The 25,269-nt window shown below is 30.8% G+C and overlaps 4 protein-coding genes across 5 annotated transcripts in view; 2 read left to right on the top strand and 2 right to left on the bottom strand.

The window, feature by feature from the left end:
- Positions 1-1,335: 1,335 nt before the first annotated feature.
- On the top strand, positions 1,336-3,279 carry LOC115885268. The gene is made up of 2 exons (XM_030904118.1): positions 1,336-1,865; positions 1,946-3,279. The coding sequence occupies exon 2, from the start codon at positions 1,951-1,953 to the stop codon at positions 3,016-3,018; it is 1,068 nt and encodes a 355-aa protein (XP_030759978.1). The 5' UTR covers positions 1,336-1,865; positions 1,946-1,950; the 3' UTR covers positions 3,019-3,279.
- LOC115885269 lies at positions 3,262-5,341 on the bottom strand. Its single transcript, XM_030904119.1, has 4 exons — positions 4,804-5,341; positions 4,465-4,729; positions 4,002-4,097; positions 3,262-3,944 (listed from the first exon to the last, which is right to left on the bottom strand). The coding sequence occupies exons 2-4, from the start codon at positions 4,601-4,603 to the stop codon at positions 3,646-3,648; spliced, it is 534 nt and encodes a 177-aa protein (XP_030759979.1). The 5' UTR covers positions 4,604-4,729; positions 4,804-5,341; the 3' UTR covers positions 3,262-3,645.
- A 2,562-nt stretch (positions 5,342-7,903) lies between these two features.
- On the top strand, positions 7,904-24,928 carry LOC115885283 (cleft lip and palate transmembrane protein 1 homolog). The gene is made up of 3 exons (XM_030904141.1): positions 7,904-8,150; positions 8,288-8,766; positions 23,529-24,928. Exons 1-3 carry the CDS (start codon positions 8,061-8,063, stop codon positions 24,763-24,765), a joined length of 1,806 nt encoding a protein of 601 aa, XP_030760001.1. The 5' UTR covers positions 7,904-8,060; the 3' UTR covers positions 24,766-24,928.
- The window catches only part of LOC115885282 (sarcosine dehydrogenase, mitochondrial), a 64,928-nt gene continuing 64,518 nt past the window's right edge, over positions 24,860-25,269 (bottom strand). For both annotated transcript variants that reach the window (XM_030904139.1, XM_030904140.1), the window contains one exon: positions 24,860-25,240. In XM_030904139.1, the coding sequence (XP_030759999.1) occupies positions 25,051-25,240 (190 nt within the window). In that variant the 3' untranslated portion in view covers positions 24,860-25,050. The remainder of the gene's footprint in view (positions 25,241-25,269) is intronic.

The following is a 25,269-nucleotide window of genomic DNA, read 5'->3' as shown; positions in this document are numbered from 1 at the left end:
TACTAAAAATGTTGACTATAGAACTCGATACTATGTTTGAAAAAGCCTTCATACCTGTAACTGTGCATAAATCTAATTAACTGAATTCTCCTCCTCTTGACACTCTGAACACAGCCGCTGCTAATGTTAGAAATATTTAGCACAAAACTACAACTACCTACAACAAACTTTACAATAAAAATGTTAAATTTTCGCTGTTCGATTAAAATACCCTATCTTATGTTTTCTTTTCCTCCAAATAATCTTCTTGTCAAGTAAGGACCAATCTTATTTGATATATTTCTGGTCACTTGAACTTGTGCTTTCATGGACACTATAAGAGTGCACTGTTTTACAGAACCACGAACATTGATTCCAAGTATCTTCTTCCTCCACACGTAATAAAAACATCCTCTTTAAATGGCCACATCATACACTTATTTTTGACCATTCCCAATTACAATCACGATTTTTACAAATCGCCTTTAGGAAAGTTAAAAATAAACAGTTTTGAATCATCTGTAAACACGATTATGTTGTATAAACTTACACATGAAAACTAATCATTATTCCCGGCGTATTAGCTTTCTAGAATGACTATGAATATACAACAGGCCTTTTTGAATTAGTGTTTAGAATAATTGAGATAATAATAAATTTTAACTAGATAACAACACAAACGAAAAAAAAACAAAACAAACAGATGTCAATTAAAGAGGGGAAGTGACAGCGAGACCTGGAAGATGTCTGCCATCTTGCCGTCGACAAAAATTTGGATGCGCACTCGTCGAAGCTCATTCTCCCACTTCCATATCTCTGATTCATGCATGGTGAGCGGAAAAGCCACCATAAAAGCTCTCTAGGGTGGGGATCCTTGACAGTTCTGTTTGACGATTCATTTGATACATTTCAATTTGATTTGAAATTTTTTGGATTTGTCAGTCTTTACGGAGCTTATTTTATGTTATTTATTATTTATTCTACTACTGATAGTTGTATAAAGGTAGTAAATCTAGATGGAAAGAAATATTAAGATTTTGGAAAGGATTTTGGCGATTCGCAAAATTTAAAATTTGGGGGGCGGGAAATTAAAGTGTTTTCAACTTTTTGCGAATATTCGCGCGATTTTAAGGTTCGCGTTTGCGTAGAATGGTGTTGTGATCCGGTTATCGATTATTTTGACGACGCTGTCGCAAAGTAACCTGTGAAAGTAACTTGAAAGCATTTCTCCAGTTGAAATGGGGGGTTCTCGTCAAATACATAGTCAAATACGTTTAAAATAATTTAAACGTATTTGGTTCTCGTGCATATGTTTTTGATATATATCGTGACAATTTTTCAACTTCAACCAAGTTATCAAACTCCTATACAGACAATCTGTGAAAATTCCTAATTTTTTTCTCATTTTTTTCCTTATTTCTTGAATTAAATTGTGACAGGCACCTTGTTGCTTACGAAATTTGAATATTTCACATGTCCCAAATAACCCATAAATGACCTATAAACCTGTGCTATAAACTATAAACCGGTTCTCTTCTATGTTTTAACAATAAGTGAATGGCAATTTTGCACCTTATTCTATTCCAATCCCACAATCGTAATCGATATTCATAATTATTAAAAAAATTTAAACTCATATTGTATGCTATAAAATATAAAATAAAGATCGTAAACACGAATAAATAGGCAGTTTTCGATGTTGTGTTCGTTTTGACGCTTAACATAGGCGTATTCTTTAACTTAGCCGCTATTTGACAGATTCCATAAAAGTGTTTTCGGAATCGTTCGACGCGACCCGCTTGCTGTTAACGTTAAGTTATGGAGTCTAGGACGTTCTTTTGTTTATAAAATATTTTATTCTTAACTTTCGATTTGATTTGTCCCAAGTAAGCTTAATTTAGTGTATAATACAAATATAAGTAAGAAGCAATCAACTTTTGCTATTTCTTCTGTTTAAACAATATAGGTATCATGTTAAACGAGGAGTATGCAGCCCTTGATTCCTCGGACTCTGATAGTGACTTAGAAGATGTTCTATTATTGGAAGTGTTTAATCGACACAATAATGTGAATAGAGCTGAAATGTACGGGGCCTTTAATCTCAACAATTTATCTGAAACTGAGTGTAAATTATATTTCCGTTTTGAGCAAGATGATATACCAAGATTAGCGCAAGCACTCAGAGTTCCAAATGATTTAACTACTGGAAGTGGACATAGATGTTCTGGTATAGAAGGATTATGCATACTTTTGAGAAGATTGTCTTATCCTAACAGACTAAGCGAATTGGAATATTTGTTTGGTAAATCGGCTCCAGCATTGTCCAAAATCATTGACTACATGCTTAATCACATCTATAATAATTTTGGACATAAACTGTCAAATTTAAGGAATCTCCATTGGTTGAATTTGGATCGATTTCAATTATATGCTAATGCAATAAGTCAGAAAGGAGCCCCAATTCCAAATTGGTGGGCATTCATTGATGGAACAGCAAGAAGTATATGCAAGCCAAGTGAAAATCAAGAGGCCTATTACTCAGGACATAAAAGGCATCATTGTGTCAAATATCAAGCTTTAACGTGTCCTGATGGAATGATAGTGAGCTTAAAAGGAGGTTACGAAGGAAGAAAACATGATGCTGCTATTCTGAGAGAGTCTCAGCTTTACTATCAGTTAGAGAGAAGTGCTAGGTTTCCTAATGGAGAAAATTTCATAATATATGGTGATAAAGCCTATGGTATAAGAGAGTTGCTTTTAACTCCATTTGCAAATAGAGCTGGTATGACTCCAGAACAGCAGGAATTCAATGCGAGAATAAGCGAAGTGCGAATTGCAGTGGAATGGGGTTTTGGGAAAGTAATTGCAGAATTTGCATTTTTAGATTATAAAAAAAACCAAAAATTACTGTTGCAAGAAGTGGCTTCCATGTATAGTACTGCAGTTATTCTAATCAATTGTCATACCTGTTTATATAGTAATCAAACAGCCAAATCATTTAACATTGACCCTATAGAATTAGAAGAATATCTCCAATGAAACATGTTTTGTGATGATTAATGTTTATTCGCATCATTTGCTATGAAATCAAAATCTATTGCCAAATTAAAAACTCTTATTCGCATCATTTGCTATGAAATCAAAATCTATTGCCAAATTAAAAACTCTATATTGTAGGTATTTAGTATAGTGCAAATAGCCAATGAATATTGTGTTACTTGTCTGTATTATACTTATTTAATACCTAAATGTTGATTTTCAGGGTATCTATTGATAAAATAAAAAAATTTAAGACACTCAGGTAATGTTTATTTTTATTTATCGATGTAGTAAACGTCTAAAAAATTGTAAATCAAACAAAACAGACAGTCTAGCAAACATGGTTAATTCTAAACTAAACCTAAATAAACTTTCAGAACAAAACTTTTCATATATTTTAAACATTAAACAAAAACACAATTTGTCACATGGAAAACAAACAAGAAAACAAACCCTATATTAATACCTACCAATGGATATTATAATACACCAATAATTTTTGTCACTTTGATAAATGGTAGTGGAGTAAAAAGAGGCAAAGACAAGATCAACGAATACTTTTAGTACCTACTGAGTACTATAAAAATGCAAGGTAATGTAGGTAACTGAAAAGGAGAAATATACTTGCTACAAAACGTTAAGAAATTGTTTTTGCAGCATGTTATTAATAAATACTTGCTGAGTTTTTAATAGACCCATTAAAGATTGTCTTTCCTCTTTTTCCATAAGAAACTTTTCTTTTTCGAAAGCCAGCCGTTCTCGTTCCAGTTCCAGTTTCTGAGATTCAATTTTCTGTCTTTTTTCCTCGTTTTCTAGTTCTCTCATTCTCACTTTTAGTTTATCGTTTTTTTTCTCCTCCAAATATTGTAATGTTGTTTTTTTTAAATTTTTTTGGGCTTGTCTATTTTTTCTGATTCTGGTAGGGCCTGAATTAAAATTGAAAATTAAAATTCACTACTCGCCATTTTAATCGTTGTACTTACCTTCTATGTTTGATTGAGCCTCTTTTGCAGTTTCTTTCAAGGTTTCTTTATTTGTTGGCTCATCTTGAATAATTGCAATATCGGCATTGGTACCTTCTAGAAAGAAAAAAGATATAGTTTCTGTAAGTTTATAGAATTTTATGCATGGGATTTTGTTACAATATGACCATCAACAAATCCCAGACCACAATCCATGATCAAAATTACTGGCAGTGACTCATCCCACGCAAACAGAAGCAGGCAGTGCTCTGAAGTAGGTAGAGATACGGAATAGAGGTTGTACACGCACACGCCACTGGAATTACCTCTACTCCGCGTCTACATACAGTAATGCTCTGCCTGCTTCCATTTGCTTGGGATGAGTTACTGGCAGTAATTTTGATCATGATTTGGTCATTTTTGATAAACATGATTTGGTCATTTTTGGCTGTCACCGAACAAATTCAGCTGGAAAAAAAATTACCATATATATATTCGATATTGGAATTGTCCCCATCAAACTCAAACAATGGATTTATCTCAGGATTTATTAAAGATGATTCTGAGACCACCAGCTCGGGGTCAGATTGAAAAACTTTTTTGGCTAAGCTCGCTCTCAACATTTTTGCTGTCTCTGATGACCTGCTCTCATTTTTTAATGTTTCTTTTTTTTTACAATACTATTAATCAGTTCCAAAACGGCCTGCAACAGTTGATCTAATGCGTTGTGTGGTTCTTCAATTCCAGATCTAAAACAATTTTCTACTTGGCACACTATATCTGAAATGACGCAACTTGTACGGAATGATTGAATATAACTTACCGAGCTCTATTTTCCCTGTCTTTCTTTTCAAAATTCTTTATAATATACTGCACATGTTCTCTCACTCCTCTTAAACTTATATTCCTGTTGGTAGCTTGACAAAAATTATTGTGTATTACATTCTATTTTGAAGGATCAACATAGGGGTTGTTTTCAATAATTTCTGTAAGGAGCATTTGATCATCTTCTTCGGTAAATCGCACTCTGTTTCTTTTAAAGTTTGCTAATACACTGTTAGCCATGGTTTTTATTGGTTTTTATCTTAAAGCTTTCATAGTTTCTATCTTGTTTTTATTAAAAAATAAGGTTATGTTATGGGTTTGTCAGTTTGTCAATGTCATAATCAAATGTCAAATGAAATGAACCAGTTTCGGAGGGAAAAAGATAGACAAATTTACAACTTCTGCGCATGCGTAACGTTATCGTTTTTCTTATGTCTATCGTCCGTAAGATAGCGGGGGGTGACGTTAGAGATATACGTTAAATGACATTTCGTATGTCATTCTTGTCAATTAGCGGCTACCGGTGGTACTTTTTAAGCGTTTCGAAAACTGCCTACTATCTACCTATTTTCTGAGAAAGCAGACCTTTTTATAAACAGTAACTAACTGATGTTTTCATAAAAGTAATAATACAAAAAATTCCATACTTATGTGGAGAACTTTAGACTCCCTGTATATTAAAAAATTAGCGAAATATTACGTAATTTAACCTGACATTTGTGTGATAAATGTCTATTTGGAAATAAAACAGGGTTTAAAACAGTTTAAAATACGCGCAGATAAAGCACTTCTCCGCCATATTGGAAAAGGTTGAATAGCCTTGGTTGGCGGTGGTGATGATAATCAGTGCCTTCTATTAAAAGATCAGCCTACGGGCGAGATTTATGACGTCACGCTAGTTAGATATAACGGATTAATAAATATGTTGTAGAATACATGGAAAACATAATTATTCCTCAGATTTTTGGTTTGTATTTTAAAAATGATATAGTTTAAATGAAATATATATAATATACAGTTAATAACTACAACATATATACCTATTTATAGTAATAAATACTTTGGCAAATAAACTATGAACCATACAAATGCAGGAAATGTTTTACAATGTACAAATAATGTATAGGTACATAAGATAATGGGTAAAATGTAAATATATTTTAAATTTTGGGGTTTGAAAATCGATCTAATTTAACAAAAAACATTTAATATCTACTAATAGTGATGTATTATTATTTGCATTCACAAAATTTATATATATTTTGCAAGTATCAATGTTCGAAAAATTATATTTACAAATAATACAATATTATCTAAAAAAGGCGTCAGCGATGCTATGAAATGAAGATCGCTGGTATTTTATATGTTAAATTATTTAAAATTTTTGATTTTCTTGGGATTTTAGGTTCAGGAAAAACGCTGATTAAGTTTTCATTTGGGTTTTCATTATTTTTATTTGGTTTAAAAAAACGTTTCGGCTAACTATAGCCTTCACAGTGTTGTGTCATATGAGAAAATAGTGTCGAATATAATCCAAAAATTACATATACAATATAATTCACACCTCATAATGTTTACTGCAATTAATAAACTAATATAAACTTATCAAAAGATGACCACATATTTTAAAATTATTATTCTTAACACTAAAATTATCTACATTGACTATGGAGTACGCAGTAAACATTATGTGCGTGGTGTGAATATTTTATATGCAATTTTTGGATTATATTCGACACTATTTTTTTCATATGACACAACACTGATGGAGGCTATAATGTTAGCCGAACCGTTTTTTTTAAACCAAATAAAAATAATGAAAACCAAATGAAAAAATCAATCAGCGATTTTCCTGAACCTAAATTCCAAGAAAATCAAAAAATTAGAATATTTAGAATCATGTTCAAGAATATCAAATTTTCCAAGATTGTAAAATTCTAGTAATTATTTTATGTGTACAGTTATTTAGGGAATGTCATCGATGTTCATTTCCAAGCCAACTAGACGCCGATTTTTTTCGATGATACGGTATAATTCTTACGTAAAATGTAATAACATTAGACCAATTAAAACAAAGAAATATGAATTTTAGTATTTTTAGTAATACCTTTATTCTTAAAACTTAATTTTGTATTATGCAAATATACCAATTTTATTGTTATTTTATTCATATTGTATTCAGCCATCACTTAAATATTTGATATTAATTTGGTATTATAAATAATCAATACTATTCATTAAAAATTACTGAACAAATATATGTTATGCTTAACATACATTATATATTATCAAACAAAACACATTCTTCTTTAAAATGTATCAGTCTTGTCTTTACAAAAATCTTTTAAAATTTGAACTCAAAATAATAATCTTTTTCATGATCTCTAATACACATATTCTTTATTTTCTCTAGTTCATAATACCTACTTACGTGTTTGAATCTATCGAAGCTGAACCAGCAACACTTGGAGTGGAGATTCCACAATATGAATAAAATAAACATAATTGTCCAGTTTTCATTAATACCATCATGGGAGAATATTATTTTAAATTTATTAAAGATATTTTCAATAAAATTCTCTTTGATTTTTATAACTCAAAACCCACTTTTCTTGCTCTTCCGACACTTTAGGCTGCCTAGTATAATAACTATCCTTTCCACCAGGAACACAACAAAGATGAGGCATAGCACCAATAACACACTCCACTTAAGCTTTATTGATGAATTGTTAGAGTCTTAAAAAACACACACAAAAATCACGATAAGTAAAAAATGTATGGGCACTTTTAGGTTAAATCACTTGCACAACGTGTAATTTTTAAAATTTCTATTTTTTTATGCGAAACCGAGAGTGACCATATATCTGGTAGTAGTTTATGTCACTTCAACACCAAAATAATTAGTTTTTTGGGTTACCGTTTTTTGCACTACAATAATAAATAATACCAAAAATCAAAGAGTTAAAACCAAAAATCAACCGACAAAATATGAAACGGAATCTAACCCAATATCTAAGTATGTACAGCTGATGAAGTAAACAAAAGTCCGCCCGCAGGCTGATCTTTTAATAGAAGGCACTGCTTTAATATACATTCCGGTTTGACATTTGACAATAGGTGTAATGTCAAATGTTAAGTGTCACATCATGTCACATGGTGTAGTGTCAAAATCAAATAGGAATTAAGTGTCATGGCATAGCACAAAAATAAAATTTGTTGATAATTCATACTGAATTCTTTTTAAAAAATCTAAAAATGAGCCAAACGATTAAAGAAACTCCGTCAGGATCCAACAATGAAGTGGCTAATGTTGCTCAAAATGCTGCTGATTCTACGTCCACCGCGGTGAGTTAAAGATTTTATTTAATGAATATTTTGGGAGCAATATATTTGTTACACGTTTACAATACATGAAAAATGTAAAAATAACGCTCGTTGCTTCTTAAACTCGCAAAGATATATTTTTAATATCTTCTTTTTAGCCTGATGGACAAGCGGCAGCTCAGAGGCAACCTACAAAAATGGAATCGTTTTTGTCATTAGCTAAATCACTAATAATACGCGCATTAATTATTTATTTTATATCGTCATTCTTCAGAGGACCAAAACCACAGACTGCAAATAATACTCAAGGGCCTGCGATTCAAGCAAGGAACATTTTTTCAGATGGCACTCCTTTAACATTATATGTGTACTTGTCTGAATCAGAGACTCTTAAAAACTACAGTTATTCAAATTTATTCTGGGTTAAAGAAAATATAATTTATGGAGATTGGACTGCAGGCAATAATAAAGATGGAATATTTGAAATAGAGAAAGATATTCCAATTACTGAGGGTATGGCAAATAATGGTTCCCTATATATACATGGCTTTGTTACTAAACTAGGATATAGCCCAGATCCTACAGCAAAGAATTTTGATAGGGATCATACTACATCTATGACTAAACAACTTAACAGGTATTAAATAGTTTAGAACATAACATAATTTATATTATTTACATTTATTATCAGTTCATTGTTTGAGTCGCTAAAGTAGAAGTGAGTTCAGATTTATTTAAAATTATGTTGAATGTTCTACCATGTTTTACTACTGGTTTACATTCTTGTGCAATTTACGTTTGTGTTTGTCCTAGAGCTAGTAATCCTAAGGTATTAAACTAAAGAGATATGAAGAATATAATTTATTGATAACTATTACTATATATTAAAATACTTTGTTAGATTACAGTAATAGGAGTCGAAATATTAAAATCATTTGCCTACTTACTTATAAAATAAACTCGAATAATTAAATGAAGAAAAAAAAAACAAAATTCAAAATAACTTTAAAAGGCTTTATTATTATTTTTTTATGTTGACAATAGTTTTCATATATTGACAAGTATTAAATAGTTAACTTTATTATTAAATAATTGATATTATTTACATTTATTATTAGTTCTTTGTTCAAGTTACTAAAGTACAAATGTTATATTAGAAGTTCTACCACATTTTACTGTTATATTCTTATGCAATTCGTATTTTTATTTGTTCAAAGGTAGAAAACTTAAGGTACCTAATAAACTAAAGAGATATGAACAATACATATTTGCTGATTTTTAGTTAAACTTAAGGAAGGAAATCAAGTCCAACTGTGAATATGTTTAAATAAAAAATGATCAACCTATTTATTTATTTTTAATTAAAATCATAGAATGAGAAGAGTAAAAAAAGAAATACAAATCAAAAGAATTTATAAAAGCTTTGCATTATTTTTTAAGCTAACATAACATTTTTTTTTTCATATTGATTTGAGCAAAATTAAACACTATTACACTACCAAATACACCAAACACTTTACTTTTGCACTGGACGCGCGTTTTGCTAACCATATTCGCATCATTAGCAGATGATTAAATTGATGATTTGTGGTGAATTTGTGCTTTATTTTGCTGTTCTAACACCAAAGATTTCAATCTCCAACTGTAATAATGATTTCTAGAAACATTCAAATTTTGTTTATTAGTGCTTTATTAACTATATGTATAGTATATTTGTATGGTACTTTTTTTAGAACAGATTATTAGATTAGATAATTTAGAAAAAAATACAAAAAAATCTTAAGTATCATCACAAAAAAAAGATGTTATAGTAATATAACAATATAACTTACATCATATACATCCATATATAATGTATATGTAAATGCATATTACAATAATAATTGTATTAGACCGCAGTTCAAAACTTTTAACTGGAGCAGTAAAAATCGTACCGATTTGTGTAAATTTGTAGATAAGTACGCTAATATTGGTACTTAAGGGCAATTCCATGTACGACGTGAGTTTAAGTGATTAAATTACTGAAAAAACTCTCATCATACGCCTCAAAAAGAATCAAATTTCTTAAAATATTATCTAAGTTAGCCAGATTTCGCGAAAAAATTTAGGGATAAATTATTAGAATTAGCTTGCAAAAATTTTTTAATAATTGCATTTTATATGAAGAGTTGCCATGGAAAAACAAAAGAACGCTAGCTCTGGGCCTGGTGCGCGTCATTTACTATTGTTATCAAGCTTTTGAGTACTGGTGTATTTTTGTGCCAAATGTAAGTAAAAATTACTTTAATTTAATTACGAATATAGCTCAACTTTTTGTCCCGTGAGTAATCAAAAACGAAAAGTTTTTAAATTTTTGTCGTTATTTCTATAGAAAACCCGTATAAAGGGAATCAAACTTATAGTATATTGGCTAACATGTATTGTCAATATAACTTATTTTTTTAAGATTCTTGGAAAGATATTTTTTTAAATTTGTTTAAACTGTCCCATGAGTAATCAGTTAAAAGTTACAGCTAACATTTTGCTGTAAACATTTTTAAAGAAATGCCTTTATTATTTTACCAAAAATATCAAAAAACATAATTTTACTAACATTACAAGACTTATCGCCAGTTTTATTACTTATTACTTAATATCGTATTTTTTTAAAAATAATTGTTGAAAACATCAATCCAAAATAACGGCCATAGGTTCTTTTTATTTAAGAATGGCAAAAATTAAGAATCATTAGAGGCAGGCACGAGTTAGGAGTCACGTTAAGAAGTATCCAGACAAAATTAATGCGGACAAAAATTTAAGACAAACGTATCTTAAAAAAACATGCCGAGGATTAAAAAATTAAAAATTGAAAATTAAGATAATTGAAAATTAAATGTTATAAATTAATAGAATTGAAAATTAATATAATCCTAATAAATTCCGATGAAATTGAAGCAGCTAAAATTAAATTAGATGAAAAATGGAATCTAGTTAAAAGAGGTTAAAAAGGTGTTTAATTCCAAGCACTCAAATTTTGTTCAATGTTATTCTATTTAGTTATCAAAAATATATGTTATTTTTTTGAATCTAAATAAAAATTTATATTAAAATCGTAGTGTCCCGTGAGTAATGTCCCGTGAGTAATCAACAAATTATTTATATCCCAAATATATATATCTGTATCTTGTAATACAGCTATAGCAAATTAATTTTAAGTTCAGCACATGTAAATTCCTAATTCCACTTAATGTATTTAATTTTTTATAGGTTCAGAGAAAAAAGCTATTAAAAACAAAATTTTAAAAATCCAAATTTTTTGATGTCAAGTGAGTAATCAGAGATTTTTATTGAATGTTTTAATCACTATAAATTTCAATATCTTGTTCTGTATCACAACAGTAATTCAAATCATTGTCTGTGAAAATAATAACCTAAAGCTTTACCCAGCCCATATGAGGGACAAAATACACTGTCTTAAAATTTTGGTGTTATTCTAAATGTCCCGTGAGTAATCATGGAATTGCCCTTAAGTACATTAATATGTGAATAAGCGGATCTTTTTAGTAACCATTCCTTACATCACCACCTACATTTGCGATATCGTTTCTTGCGTTTTCCAGTTTATAATGCACATACGGCAGCTGTTGCCAACAAAATATCTTCTTTGCTTTTCGACATTTTTGCTTGAACAACACTTTTAAACTAATGGTTATGATCGTGAGTAAACGCTGTCAATTTTCTGCAAAACTGTTCAATTTTGTTGTACAATTCTGTTGTACGACGCACACACGGCAAAATGCTATATTTAGCTTGACAAATATCGAAATTACAAATATTTTTTTTTCGTATGTTCATTCACTCACTGTCGTTCTTATAAACTCTGTGGACCTAATTTTAAATATTATAATTTTTTCCGAGCAACTATAACGGTGTAAGCGCTACCGAGAGTTCGCATTTTCTGGGAAGAGCCGTGCACAAACATGGAGCGCAAAAGAGTGTTATTTACACCCAGCACCCAGCCATTTTAAAATTAATTATCATTATGGACAATATAGCTACAGACATGTAGTACAATGAGAAAGATGCATATATTTTATTTTTCGCCAGAAACTGTTCAATTTATTAGAATAAATATGTGTAAATGCAAAAAAAAACTTTTCTTGAAAGCAGTACCACAATTTTATAAAACGGGCCATTAAAATACTATGGATAACGCAAACGACGCCTCGCGAATTGAAACGATATTCTATTGGTCTGACGTCACCCGCCGTTCTCGTCGACGCGCGATGGCCAGCAGCAGCCAGACGTGTTCCGTTTATGTACGTATTTAGGTGGCGTACTAAGACATTTTTGTTGCTTTTAGCGTTGATTGAAGGAGCTTTTTATGCGTTTTTGTGCAGTTATTATTTCTATGTGTTGTGTGTTCTGCGAATTTTTTAAGTAATGACAGATTCCGGGTTTGTAAAAGCACAATCAGATAACTTGCCAAAAGTCGATGCTTTTTGTTGGCTGCTTTTATAAATACAAATTCCCAATTTATTGGTGCTGAATTACGAGGGAAAAAACAGAGAGGTATGTAACATTTATTCTTTGTAGTACTGAGGCATATTTAAGTATAAGTAGCTACCTACTGTTACGAACTTTTATATAGTTATAAATTAATGTTATAAACTTATTTTTCAGATCAGGTAGGGAGACGTATGGAGATAATGCTGTAGGTTATGTAGAAGTGAAAAGAGACAAAAATATTTGTTTAGTACGTGGAAAAAGAACTCCAGAGCATAGCGTGAAAAAGAAAGTCCTTTTATACATTGACACCCCCTTACCCTTGTTATTTTTAAAGATTGTTTTTTTACGAAATTATAGGAAATAAATTGTTTATCAGTAATGAAAATATTATACAAGGTGTCCCATAAGCAAATGCCAAAATTAAGTTACTTTTTTAAGTGACCCTATATATTTTTGGATTCTTCGGAAATTTCTAGATATTCTAGATATATTTCATGTATAATATCCTATACCTATCTTCAAATGTTTACGAAATATTGACAGTTGAAAAGCGAAAAATACCTACAATTTTCTGCACCACCTTTTTTGAGACACCCTGTATAACTAGAATTAATTTTAAAAGAGAGTATATGAAAAACCATGCAACTTTTTTATTTAATGTTTTCTTCTAAAACTTGCAGTTATATAATGGTTTATGTGGGTGTCAAAATATAATGAATAACCATGTATACTCTGTTTTTTTTCTCAGGTAAGATTTCGACAGACGATGACAGAAGAAAAGCAGATGACGTCCCATACCAATCTATTTATTTTACTAAAAAAAGTTTCTAATAATTTTTAAGTTATCTATGGATGGGTTTAAATATAAATCCGTCATGCGTCGTGTCTTCTTGTTTTTAACCATTTTTATTGGTTTATTTAAAAAATGACAGATCGTATTTCAATTTTATTGGTTTGACGGAAAGATGAACGACAAACGGACGCCGATGCGTATAAATTCGCCTTTAGATTTTTGTCATTTTTGACGCTTGTCAAAGTCTTGCCAAATTATAGGTTATATTTTTGTGTCAACTTTTGTTAAATACCCTGCGTTTTGGAAGATGATGCATTTTGATTCGTATTATTACGTGTGTTTTGTGTCTTTTGAAGTCAAGTGGAGGAAAAATCGAGTGAAAATTAACTGTAGACCCAGAGCACAGTTTATGGTTAATACACGCTGCCCAGGCAGAAAGTCTTATACACCAATGAAGTTGCCATCGATAAAGTTTGTATACCATTTCGTCGTAGATAAGTGCATCTCGTATATAAGGATCAAACTAAACACATACTAAAAACTGGAGTAGCTGCAAAATGTCGACATTACACGATAGGTAAATAATGGATTTTAGTACTGCAGAAAAATAATGTCAAAAGGTACTGGTTTAAAAAAATTAAGATTAAAGTTAATTAATCAACCTTTAAGGTATTAAATTTGGTAGGTGTTATTATTAATAAAATAGTTTGTTGTATTTACCTATGTTATTTTATTTATACCTGTGGAATATTACAAATTTGTATTTGTACATAAGTTATATTGATAAATATAATCATAAATGCGGGTAGTTTCATAAAGCTTGAAAGTAAATAATAGTTCTTTTTTATATTTTTGGTATGTAGTGTCTTGTTCTTGTTTGTTTTGTATTAACACATACCGTTTTTATTAAATAAAATAACTCGATTACATTTTTTCAGTTTTATACAGTTTTTTTCACAATATTTTGAAGTAATCACTTGTCATCTTGTCAATCAAATTTTAAATATATCGCTATGAGTTCCAGTTGTACCAACTTATTTCTTTGTAAAATAAAATAAACTATTTTGAAATTAAAATGACAGACACATCTATCACTGTCAAGGATCTTCTCGTTGGACAGACTATACATTCAAATTTCATATACCTATGTAAGACAATATACATAAATATATGAACTTACATCAAAATGATCTTCACAACAATAAATCGTAAAAATAGAGGATAATTTAACGTTTTTCTTTTCATCTCTTCTCATGGCCTTGGACTATAAATATCACTAATTACTAATTATGTATTAATTAACACAAATAACTAAAATTTTGACTCGGATTCAACAGCAAACTGTGTAAAATAAACACGCGTCTGGCTCCACTCAACCAGAAGAACGGCGGGTGACGTCACAGCGGCAAGGCGCCGTAGAGAGCGTTTGCCCGGCCATTTAAATTAACAATATTTAATTATTCTATATTAGAGGCATTTCTTAACCGATATCAACGATTTTTTTTGTTCAATTTGTAATTATATGAACTATTTTTTAAACCATTATTTAAAAACATGCATTTTCCTCATTTAATAACATCAATACAATAAATTTGGACTGTTTTGAATGTATATAAGTTATATTTTTAACACACTATTTTGGGTTTATTTTTTTGTAATTTTGTTTTCATAATGGGTTATAGTTATGAGTTCCACGGAGTTCCGTTTGTAATTTAATAGAATTAAAATCACTAATGTATGTTGATACAGGTATAAAAAAATCGGCGTTCCTAAATCTGCACTTTTTTTGAAATAGCTCCTTTATCTGCACTAATTTCTATACCAGTCCTGTAATATCAAGAAAGGATTTTTTTTTGTTTTAAGAAGACAGATTTTCTAAATTATGAATTTCTAAGTTTATTGCAAGCTTTTTTCATATTTTATTGACAGTAAAAAAAATCAAATAGCTGTGCTTTCAATCAACTTTCGGTAACGCTTGGACTACTCTAGTCGAATGGAAAAATTTATAATATTTAAAATTAGTCCTACAAATGTAATAAGAAAAACAATGTGTGGATAAACATAAAAAAAAATAATCTGGATTATTGTCAAGCTAAACATAGCATTTTGCGGTGTGTGCGACAGCTAAAAACGGTACGCTATGCTGTGACCGATTATATTTTGAATTAACCAATAAAATTCCACGGAGGCGTTACTTGCGTTGTACAATTTTAGATTTAGGAAATACGCTACCCGATGGCTAATTAAGAACGGAGGGTGGATGTATCTCAGAAACTGATTATCGTATAACATTTGGAACACAATTTTGATAAGTAAATCGGCCAAGAGGAAACGTTGGAAATTCTTTTCAAGTTCGAAAAATGTCCTCTAAGACGGCCAATCAGAAAACGGGATTTTTATTAAAAATATGCCCGTTAAGAGGTATTTTAAATATTGCTATTGTAATCAATGGAAAATTGTATTTTTTGGTATGTCGCATTTTATCAAATAAAGTGACGGGGAAGGTTAAACTTGCTTTTTTATCAAAATAAGGATAACTCGGCTTTGAGTTAAAGGAATTGAATAAACTAGAGCTTTTAAAGATCTTTTCTTTCTTGCTAATGTTCTATACAGAGTTAGTTTCCTACGATGTTCTCTATGGGTATCTCGGAAGCTACTGGAGATAGAGAGTCGGTTAAATGGGGAAAGAATTGCAGTTTTGTGGTGTCATAAATATGCGCCTTTCAGGTTTTTGAAAAAGTTCATAGCTTACTAGATATTTTGAAAAAAATTTGGCTATTTTAAAAATTCTCCGTAATTCCATTATAACCTATTTTAGATAAAAAGTTTTCAGATAAAAGTTGGAGATAATCACATCCCTAATGAGTTTGTGTTCTCCGATTTTTTCTAAAGCCTGTCATTTTTGAGGTATGACTCAAACATATGTTTTTTTTAAATGGAAAACATAGTTGGTCATGACTTCATAAAAAGCCCCATTTTTTAAGCTTTTCAGCGTGGTATGGAATTCTTATTCTGTTATGATTTATAACTTATAAAAAGATAGAATTTATTATTAAACGGTTTTTTACAATTTACATTGCACAAATTAAAACTTAAACGCTGGACCATAACTTTTTATTTTTTTACAACTGTTTTTATTTAAAAAAAGCTGTAAGTACTTAATAGCAATAAAAGTACGGATTGCGTTGGTTTCACTCTTTTCGGTGGGGTTAGATTGATTATTTGGTGGAGTTAGTTGCGTTGGTTAAGATGGTGATTTGGTAGGGTTGTTTGCGTTGGTTAGATTAGTATTTGGTGGGGTTGGTTTGGTTTTGGTTGGAGAGAATGCTCTACAACAAAGTGTTAATAGTAATAGAGAACAACGGCATACGGTGGAGTAGGCCTACAAACACGTAAACGTTTACGTACGCATGCGCATTTCTTGTATTTTTTTTTATACACGTAAAAGATTCTTAGTCTACGTATACGTGCCAGCAGCGGCCGACTCGACCGTATGCCGTTGTTCTCTATTCTCACATACAGTTTCACATTTCTCAGAGTAACGACAATTGAACTTGTTTTCATGGCTAACTCAGTGAAATTGTTTAAAAATGATAAAAATTGGCTATAACTCAGTAATTTTTCGAAAAGAAGATATAGCTTATATCGCTGAAAAGCTTAAAAAATGCCGCTTTTTATGAAGTCATAACCAACTATGGTTTCTATTTAAAAAAAACATATGTTTGTGTCATATATCAAAAATGACAGGCTTTAGAAAAAATTGGAGAACACAAACTCGTTAGGGATATGTTATACCGGGTGCGTCTCAAAAGTGGCTCACCTCTATAACTTTTTTATTTTTTCAGATAAATAAACGAGATTTGGTATGTTAGTATATGACATAAATTAGGATTGATTGGTGTATTCAATTGTTTTTGGTCACTTCCGGTTTTACCGAAAATGATTACAACTTTTGATTTATAAATGGGACTCTCGGTATTTTTTACTTTATTCGATAGAAAATGACATTCTGAATAGAATGACATATAATATGTCAACTTTTGACATTCTCGCTTAATAAAAAATTGTATTTTAAAATCCAATCTAGGGTGTCATGGCTATGTTAAAAACACTAATTCTTCGTCAAGGAGCCTTGGAAAAATATATTTGATTGTTTTTCGTGTCTTGTCCTGACTCGTTAAAAGATGCCCAATTCAAATCTTAATCATATCTCAGTTTTTTCAAATAGAACAAGGGTGGTTCATTAACATATTTGGAAAAGTTTTTTTACGAATAATTTGGTATTTGAAGTCTTCGTTACGAACCGCAAGTTTTAATTTCAAATATATATGCGAAAATGTCAAAAGTTGACATATGATATCTCATTCTATTCAGAGTGACATTTTCTATCGAATAAAGTAAAAAAATACCGGAGTGCCATTTAAAAATCAAAAGTTGTAGTCATTTTTGGTGAAACCGGAAGTGGCCCAAAACAATTTTGTTGAATACGTCAACCAATCCTAATTTATGTCATATACTAACATACCAAGTCTCGTTTTTTAACTAAAAAAATAAAAAAGTTATAGGGGTGGGCCACTTTTGAGACGCATCCGGTATGTGTTTATCTAAAACTTTTATTTGAAAACTTTGTGTCTAAAATAGATTATAATGGAATTAGGGACAATTTTTAAAATAGCCTAAATATAGCTAAAATAGCCAAATCTTAAAAATATGCATTACTGGTCTAAAAGAATTCCACATGGATAAAATGGCAAGTAGTCTAGCATCAAGGCAGTTTGTCAGCAAATCTTCGGGCCACGATTCTAGGAGGACAAATTATTGAACTTTTTAATTAACCGAATGGAATGAACTCTCTATAATAATTAGTTTGGGCGCTGACTTCTTGGAAATTTTGTGCTCTATTTAACAGTGGCGTGTTGTGTCCGGTCGACTTAATTAAACTTCTTCCGTACCGCCTCTTCGAGTGCCTCTCTTAATTCATAAGTTCTTTTGTAAACCTTGTTGTTAATCGAAAAATATATTTTTTGTGTTCCCTATTGGGAGAAAAATTTAAGATTTGGCATTGCTGCATATGACAGCGGTCGACCCTGACGAAATTAAATTACGCGTTACTTGCTTATTCTATATTTTCTTTACACATTAACCTTCCAGTCATTGCGGTCTGTAGAGCACGTGGAAGATTTTAATCATTAAATTGAAACTAAAACGGTTTAATGCTTTGACCGTATCTATTTACCTCTTTTTGTTTCCTAGCATACTTTTAATTTTTAATTATCAGGGATGGCATGACTTTGATTTAAATCTTGCATGATTAAAAAATCATTTGATTTAATTCACACCCACCTTTATAATAAAGAATTTTCAAAAAATATTTAATCATGATTTGAAATCGTGATTTAAATTAAATCAAGTAATTTTTTCATTTCATTTAAATAAAAAAATCAACATTTTTAAATCTTTATTAAATTGAAAAATATGTGTAAAAGGTGTCCTAGAAAAATATGCCGTAAAAAATGTGTTCTAGAAAACTAAAAAATAGTTCTATTACAGATATACCCTATATTTGTTCATCAAATAAAATGTTACACTTGCAATTGTAACGTTTAAATATTTTTAATAAATCAAAAATTATTGTAAATGTTATAAAACTATATAAAAAATAATTTGTATAACACATATACCTACTTCATATCTATTCATCAATTAAAATTTTGGACCTATTTTTGAAGTAATTTTGTGTGAATTTATTAGACCTTTAAACGGCAGAGATTTATTTTGAATTTTATACACAACTGACAAAAATTCGCTGTTCGAATACATTTCATTCGCAATCTTTAATGCAGAACTAATTTCTTCTGATGTTAAACTATATCTCCATTTCCGAGAATCTATAATCGTCAGAAAATATGCTGTTTTATATCTTTTTTGAAACAGTTGTATGTTGATCAAGATAACTTGCCTTCTCCAATTTATCTTCTAGTTCTTTCCAAGTTTGGTCCAGTTATCGGTATCGGTATCGGGCAGAGTTACGAATATTTAGTCATTTAGAACAGAACTGTAATTATAAATATGTCCTCATTATTTGGAATTCCGATTTAAATAATGTTTCCTATTAAAATAAAAAAATAGGATTTTAATAAAAATATATGTTTCTTTTTAGCCGACCATACCAATAGGTATGGTAGGCTATTAGGATCGGCAAAGAAAAAGTTTTTTTTAATTTCACTCAAAATGAGTTATTTGGGTCATAAATGACCTAAATACAAAATATTTTCATGGTGTCTGTCTGTCTGTCCGTCTGTCTGTCCGTCTGTAACACGATAACTCAAAAACCGCTGAACCGATTTTAACCAAATTTGGCACAAAAATACTGTGGCACCCGAGAATCTGGCCATTAGTTTTTGGTGGGGGTGGGGGGTTGGTAAGGGGGTATGGGAGGGGGTTAAAAATTTAAAAAAATCGTAACTCCAAAATACAGTAGCTAGCGAAACGCGGTTTTCAAATTAAGGTTAGGAATAATATTTGCAACAAAATTTGTAATAACATCAAAATCAGTCAAAGTCGCAGTTTTCGAGATATTAACATATTTTAGTATGGGCGGCTAAACGTGCCTCCCGGCGCCAATTTTTTTTAAGTCATGATTTTTGCCAACCCTGTTAATTATACCATAATAGGTCTAGTTTTTTTTCGTAGCATCTCTCTTTAGAGAGGAGGTCGAAAGTTGCGGTGTTGAAGGTGTTTTGAAATGTTGTGCTCTATTTAACTATGTAAAAAGAAACAGGCTGCCATTAAATTTTTTATGCGAAAGCGCAATATTTGTTATGCGCCCTCTACCTACCACGGCAAAATTTATGTAGACAAAGTTTATTCTGCATATTATTAGAAAATTAACTGTCAAGCATATCCTTAAGGAATGTAATCAGTTAATTAACCTAAGAGAGGCCTGCAATTATCAGACATGTCGGTTATTTTCTCTACAAGTGAGCAACCAAAACTTTTTGATTTTCTGGAAAGATCGGGATATATATCTGAAATATAGGTATCTAAAAAACTACATTTTGGTTTAAAGCAACCAATTACTAATTCAATTGTATATATTTTTACGTTTTATTGATTTATTCTTGTTGTCTCTGCCATTTACTTTTTATTTGTACAAAATCAGTGTCTGTACTCTTAACATATACAATCTATCTATAAACGTGTTGTTTAGTAAAATGTCAAATATTGTTCCATACTAAAATGGCATGTGATACGCCGCTAAATAGCCTTTGATGCTGATGCGGCTTGAAAGTTAAATTTCTTCTTCTTCTATTAGAAAAGAAAAGCTCTTGTTAACGAACTCTAGGTTGTTTATTTCCGTTTACCGAAACCAGAGTTGTCCTTATTTTAATAAAAGCAAGTTTAACCTCTCCCACCACTTTATTTTATGAGGTAGAGCAAAATACGTTGTACCTACTACAAAAATTACTAATTTGCCATTGCATACAATAAAAATATTTAAAATACTCTTCGTGCCCATATTTTTGAGAAAAATATCGTTTTCTGATAAGCCATAACAGAGGGTCCTACTAGTGGACATTTTTTGAACTTGAAAATTATTTCCAGCGATTTCTCTTGGCTGATTTACTCTGTGGAATTTTTTCCCCTAAGTGATACGATAATTAGTTACATACTCAGTTTACAAAAGGTCTATAATTCGTCCTACATTAAATATACTTAATTCTAAGTCCATAAACGTTTGGTGTAGGATATTATTTTTGCATAATAGAATTGTTCGTAAGCGGAATTTTAAATTTTAGATTAATTTTGGTCTTTACCTACGTTCAAAAAATTAAATTTTTTGGGATAAAAGTTTTTTGCATTTTGTTTATGAAATGGTTATTTCTTCTTGTTGGATTTTCCCAGCACTGCTTCGCTGGCATTATAAATTGCATCCATAATTGTGTCCAGCTTTGTTCAGCTTCCGAGATTGAGGTTATCGGTGGAAGTGATTCTTTGATGGCTTTCTGGACGGCGCGGCGCGGCGTTGGTGGTATAGTTGTTTTCTCTAGATTATTCCTCCTTATGTTCAATCTGGTCATGTTTTGCTTTTTATAGTGTGGATGTTTGGGTTTTAACTGGATTTTTATTTATGAAATTAAAAGTCGGTGGTCAGTACCACATTCGACATCTATTCTGGCTTTTGTGAGCCTGACATCTTTTAGATGCGTCCTTCGAACGATTACGTGCTCCGATTGATGTCAGTGGACTGATCTGGGATATCTCCAGGTACCTTTAAACTTGTCCTTCAGCATGAACCATGTATTGGTGTTTCCCAGGTTGGAAATATGTTTAAAACTGGTTTTAATTAGAAGTACTTATTATAAGATGACAAATCTTAGTGTAATCGATTACGTGCAACGGTTTTTATTTTGTGTGACCTTTATGCGCAGTTCGAGGTTTAGATCTCGGCTGGAAAACAGGGTTTTCATGGAAGCGAATGTATATCTGCCCCGTTTGATCTTCGCCAAAATATCAGTTTTGTTAACCGACATCGTTAACGGGAGCTCCTACTGTGTGCTATATTCAACCATACAGTCATGTTCGGAAGAAGAATCTTGTCAGCTTATATACTGGGTGAGTCTCAAAAGTGGCTCACCCCTATAATTTTTTTAGTTAAAAAAACGAGATTTGGTATGTTAGTCTATGACATAAATTAGGATTGATTGACACATTCAATTGTTTTCGGTCACTTCCGGTTTCACTGGAAATGACTACAACTTTTGATTTTTAAATAACACCCCCGGTATTTTTTTACTTTGTTCGATAGAAAATGTCACTCTGAATAGAATGACATATCGTATGTCAACTTCTGACATTTTCGCATATGGTTTATTTGAAATTATAACTTGCGGTTCATAACGAAAATTTGACTCGAAATACCAAGTGTGTGGTATCAAATTATTCATAAAAAAATGCTTTTTCCAAATATTCTAATGAGCCATCCTCGTTCCATTTGAAGAAATTGAGATATGATTGACACTCTTACATTTTTCTTAATCTTACATTTTTACACTTACAGGCTTACAGACAATTACAGATTTTTACACTTACAGACAATTTTACACAGGACAAGGCACTAAAAACTTTAGACGATCAAATCTATTTTTCCAAGGCTCCTTGATGAAGAATTAGTCAAACATAGCCATGACACTATAGATTGAATTTTAAAATACAATTTTTTATTAAGCGAGAATGCCAAAAGCTGACATATGATATGTCATTCTATTCAGAATGTCATTTTCTATCGAATAAAGTACAAAAATACCGAGGGTGCCATTTAAAAATCAAAAGTTGTAGTCATTTCCGGTGAAACAGGAAGTGACCAAAAACAATTGAATACACCAATCAATCCTAATTTATGCCATATACTAAGATACCAAATCTCGTTTTTTTATCTGAAAAAATAAAAAAGTTATAGGGGTGAGTCACTTTTGAGATGCACCCGGTATGTATCATATATAAGCTGACTGTATCATCGGCGAATTTCGAAAGGAATATTGCTAATGACCTTGGCTACTATAGAAGGTTTTCTGTAACACCAGTCAAGTTTGGTAAAAGAATATTATAAATGTAACCTCTAACATAAGGACTAGCTATGTTAGATTAAGGTTATATCTAGCACTATAAACAATCATTAACAAAAAATTTGATATAATTATTTATAAACGTTTACTATTAAAATTAGTTTACTTCATTTACTGATGTATCAATTTTAAATTTAAAACAATAATTGAAGAGTGGAAATACCAAAGGGAGTAAGTGCCAAATTTTTTAATATTAGGTTATTACATTAGAAACGTAATAAATACTATGCTGCATGTTCTAACAAAAGTTACAAGTGCCAAGCGGAAGCGTCTATTGTTTATGTATATTATATTATGTATTTTAAAAGATATTTTAAAAATTTATTAGTTTCAGTTCTACTGTGTTTTTCTCATTTATCCCGAAAAAAATAATTTTGGCATACTTTGGTTAGGTTAGGTTAGGTAGTTATTTCCACTCTTTAATTGCAGTTTTATACTTAATCTGGTTTGTGTTAAATAGATTTGGATTTTATTAACTTTGATTTGTTACAGATTCAAAAAATTAAAGGCCAGTAAAACGAAGAACCTTCTTACTGGAGAAACTGAGCAGGCCCAAGTGGAAGATGGAAAAATTATTTCCCATTGGCACCCAAATTTCACAATCAATCTGGTTACTGATCAAACGCTCTGGACGTACGGGGCACTTCCAGTCCCGCTTGATCAGTTCGTCAAATTTACAGATGATTTACAAAATTATAAGCCGATTTTATATCCCAATGATTATTGGAATATGGCTAGAGACTATAAACCACTAAATGAGACTTATTCATTGAAACTAACGTTTCAGCCCTTGAGTTTGTTTAAATGGCAGTTGTATGCTGCTCAGGCAATGAAAAATAGTATGTTTAACATGTTTAGTGATAATGAACAACAACAAACGGATGAAGAGCAAGATTCCATAAAGGAAACATTGATGGATACTAATCCTTATTTATTAGGAATTACTGTAGCTGTTTCATTATTACACTCTATATTTGAGCTGCTTGCATTTAAAAACGATATTCAGTTCTGGAACAATAGAAACTCTCTAGAAGGCTTATCAGTACGATCAGTGTTTTTCAGTGTCTTTCAGAGCTTAGTAGTTTTGTTATATGTTTTAGATAATGATACCAATCTGCTTATTAAAGTATCTTGTTTTGTTGGTTTGGGCATTGAACTCTGGAAGATCTGGAAAGTTGTTGATATTCGATTTGAAAATGGTAGATTGATTTTTAAAGATAAGGGGTCTTATATTGAATCTAGCACAAAAGTGTATGACGAACTTGCCTTCAAGTACCTATCTTGGTTGTGTTTTCCGCTATTAGCAGGTTACTGCGTTTATGCATTATTATATCTTGAGCATAAAGGTTGGTATTCATTTGTGCTTGATTTATTATATGGATATCTTTTAACATTTGGATTTATTATGATGACACCTCAGTTGTTTATAAATTATAAATTAAAGTCTGTAGCACATCTGCCTTGGAGAATGTTAACTTATAAATTTTTAAATACATTTATTGATGACATGTTTGCATTTGTCATCAAAATGCCTACAATGTATAGGATAGGCTGTTTTAGAGATGATATTGTTTTTCTAGTATTTTTATACCAAAAGTACATTTATCCAGTTGATAAGACTAGAAGAAATGAATTTGGATACTCTGCCGAACAAGAAGAGCAAAAAGCCATTGCAAATGGTGAAGTAAATGAAGTTCAACCAGTGGCAGAGTCTAAAAAGGATCAGTAAATATATTTTGTTTTGTGATTACTAAAGACATTAGGCATTTGTTAGTTCCTGAAAGGGCAACATATTTAGATGTTATAAATTATTTTTTCGACAGTAATATCTGTGGTTATTTTATTTGTACAATTATGTAAAGTGAATAATAAATTCTTCTAACTATACTAAATTATAGCATTATAATTAAAAAATACGTTATTAACAAAAATATTACATTTTCAGGCCTAGCATTCCAAGTACCATACTTGAAACTGCAAGTAAAATTTAACATATAAAAAAATAAAACACATTTCAGTCTTCAAAATGAGATTGCTCTTCAAACTGATTTTCGTATTTTCCGTAGAGTCTCTGATTGGTTGGATCAAATGGACTACTTAGATATAGAGTGGCTGGATACTTTTTGTCTCTAACTTCAATTTGATAATCGCCTGTAAGCAAGAATTCATTTTCAACAGGTTTCCCTTTAGGATGTTTTACATAGCTAGAAGAAAAAAATTGTATTATTTGACA

Source organism: Sitophilus oryzae, unplaced genomic scaffold (genome assembly GCF_002938485.1).
Source record: "Sitophilus oryzae breed Bouriz unplaced genomic scaffold, Soryzae_2.0 scaffold_379_pilon_pilon, whole genome shotgun sequence".
NCBI classification, from domain to species: domain Eukaryota; kingdom Metazoa; phylum Arthropoda; class Insecta; order Coleoptera; family Curculionidae; genus Sitophilus; species Sitophilus oryzae.
This window is presented reverse-complemented; position numbering and strand designations above follow the sequence as displayed.

Coding starts and splice junctions, on each gene's coding strand:
- LOC115885268 (XM_030904118.1), top strand. CDS start 1,951: ATGTTAAACGAGGAGTATGCAGCCCTTGATTCCTCGGACTCTGATAGT.
- LOC115885283 (XM_030904141.1), top strand. CDS start 8,061: ATGAGCCAAACGATTAAAGAAACTCCGTCAGGATCCAACAATGAAGTG. Junction 8,151..8,287: donor CTGATTCTACGTCCACCGCG/GTGAGTTAAAGA, acceptor TCTTCTTTTTAG/CCTGATGGACAAGCGGCAGC. Junction 8,767..23,528: donor ATGACTAAACAACTTAACAG/GTATTAAATAGT, acceptor GATTTGTTACAG/ATTCAAAAAATTAAAGGCCA.
- LOC115885269 (XM_030904119.1), bottom strand. CDS start 4,603: ATGTTGAGAGCGAGCTTAGCCAAAAAAGTTTTTCAATCTGACCCCGAG. Junction 4,098..4,464: donor CAATATCGAATATATATATG/GTAATTTTTTTT, acceptor TTTTCTTTCTAG/AAGGTACCAATGCCGATATT. Junction 3,945..4,001: donor GGCTCAATCAAACATAGAAG/GTAAGTACAACG, acceptor ATTTTAATTCAG/GCCCTACCAGAATCAGAAAA.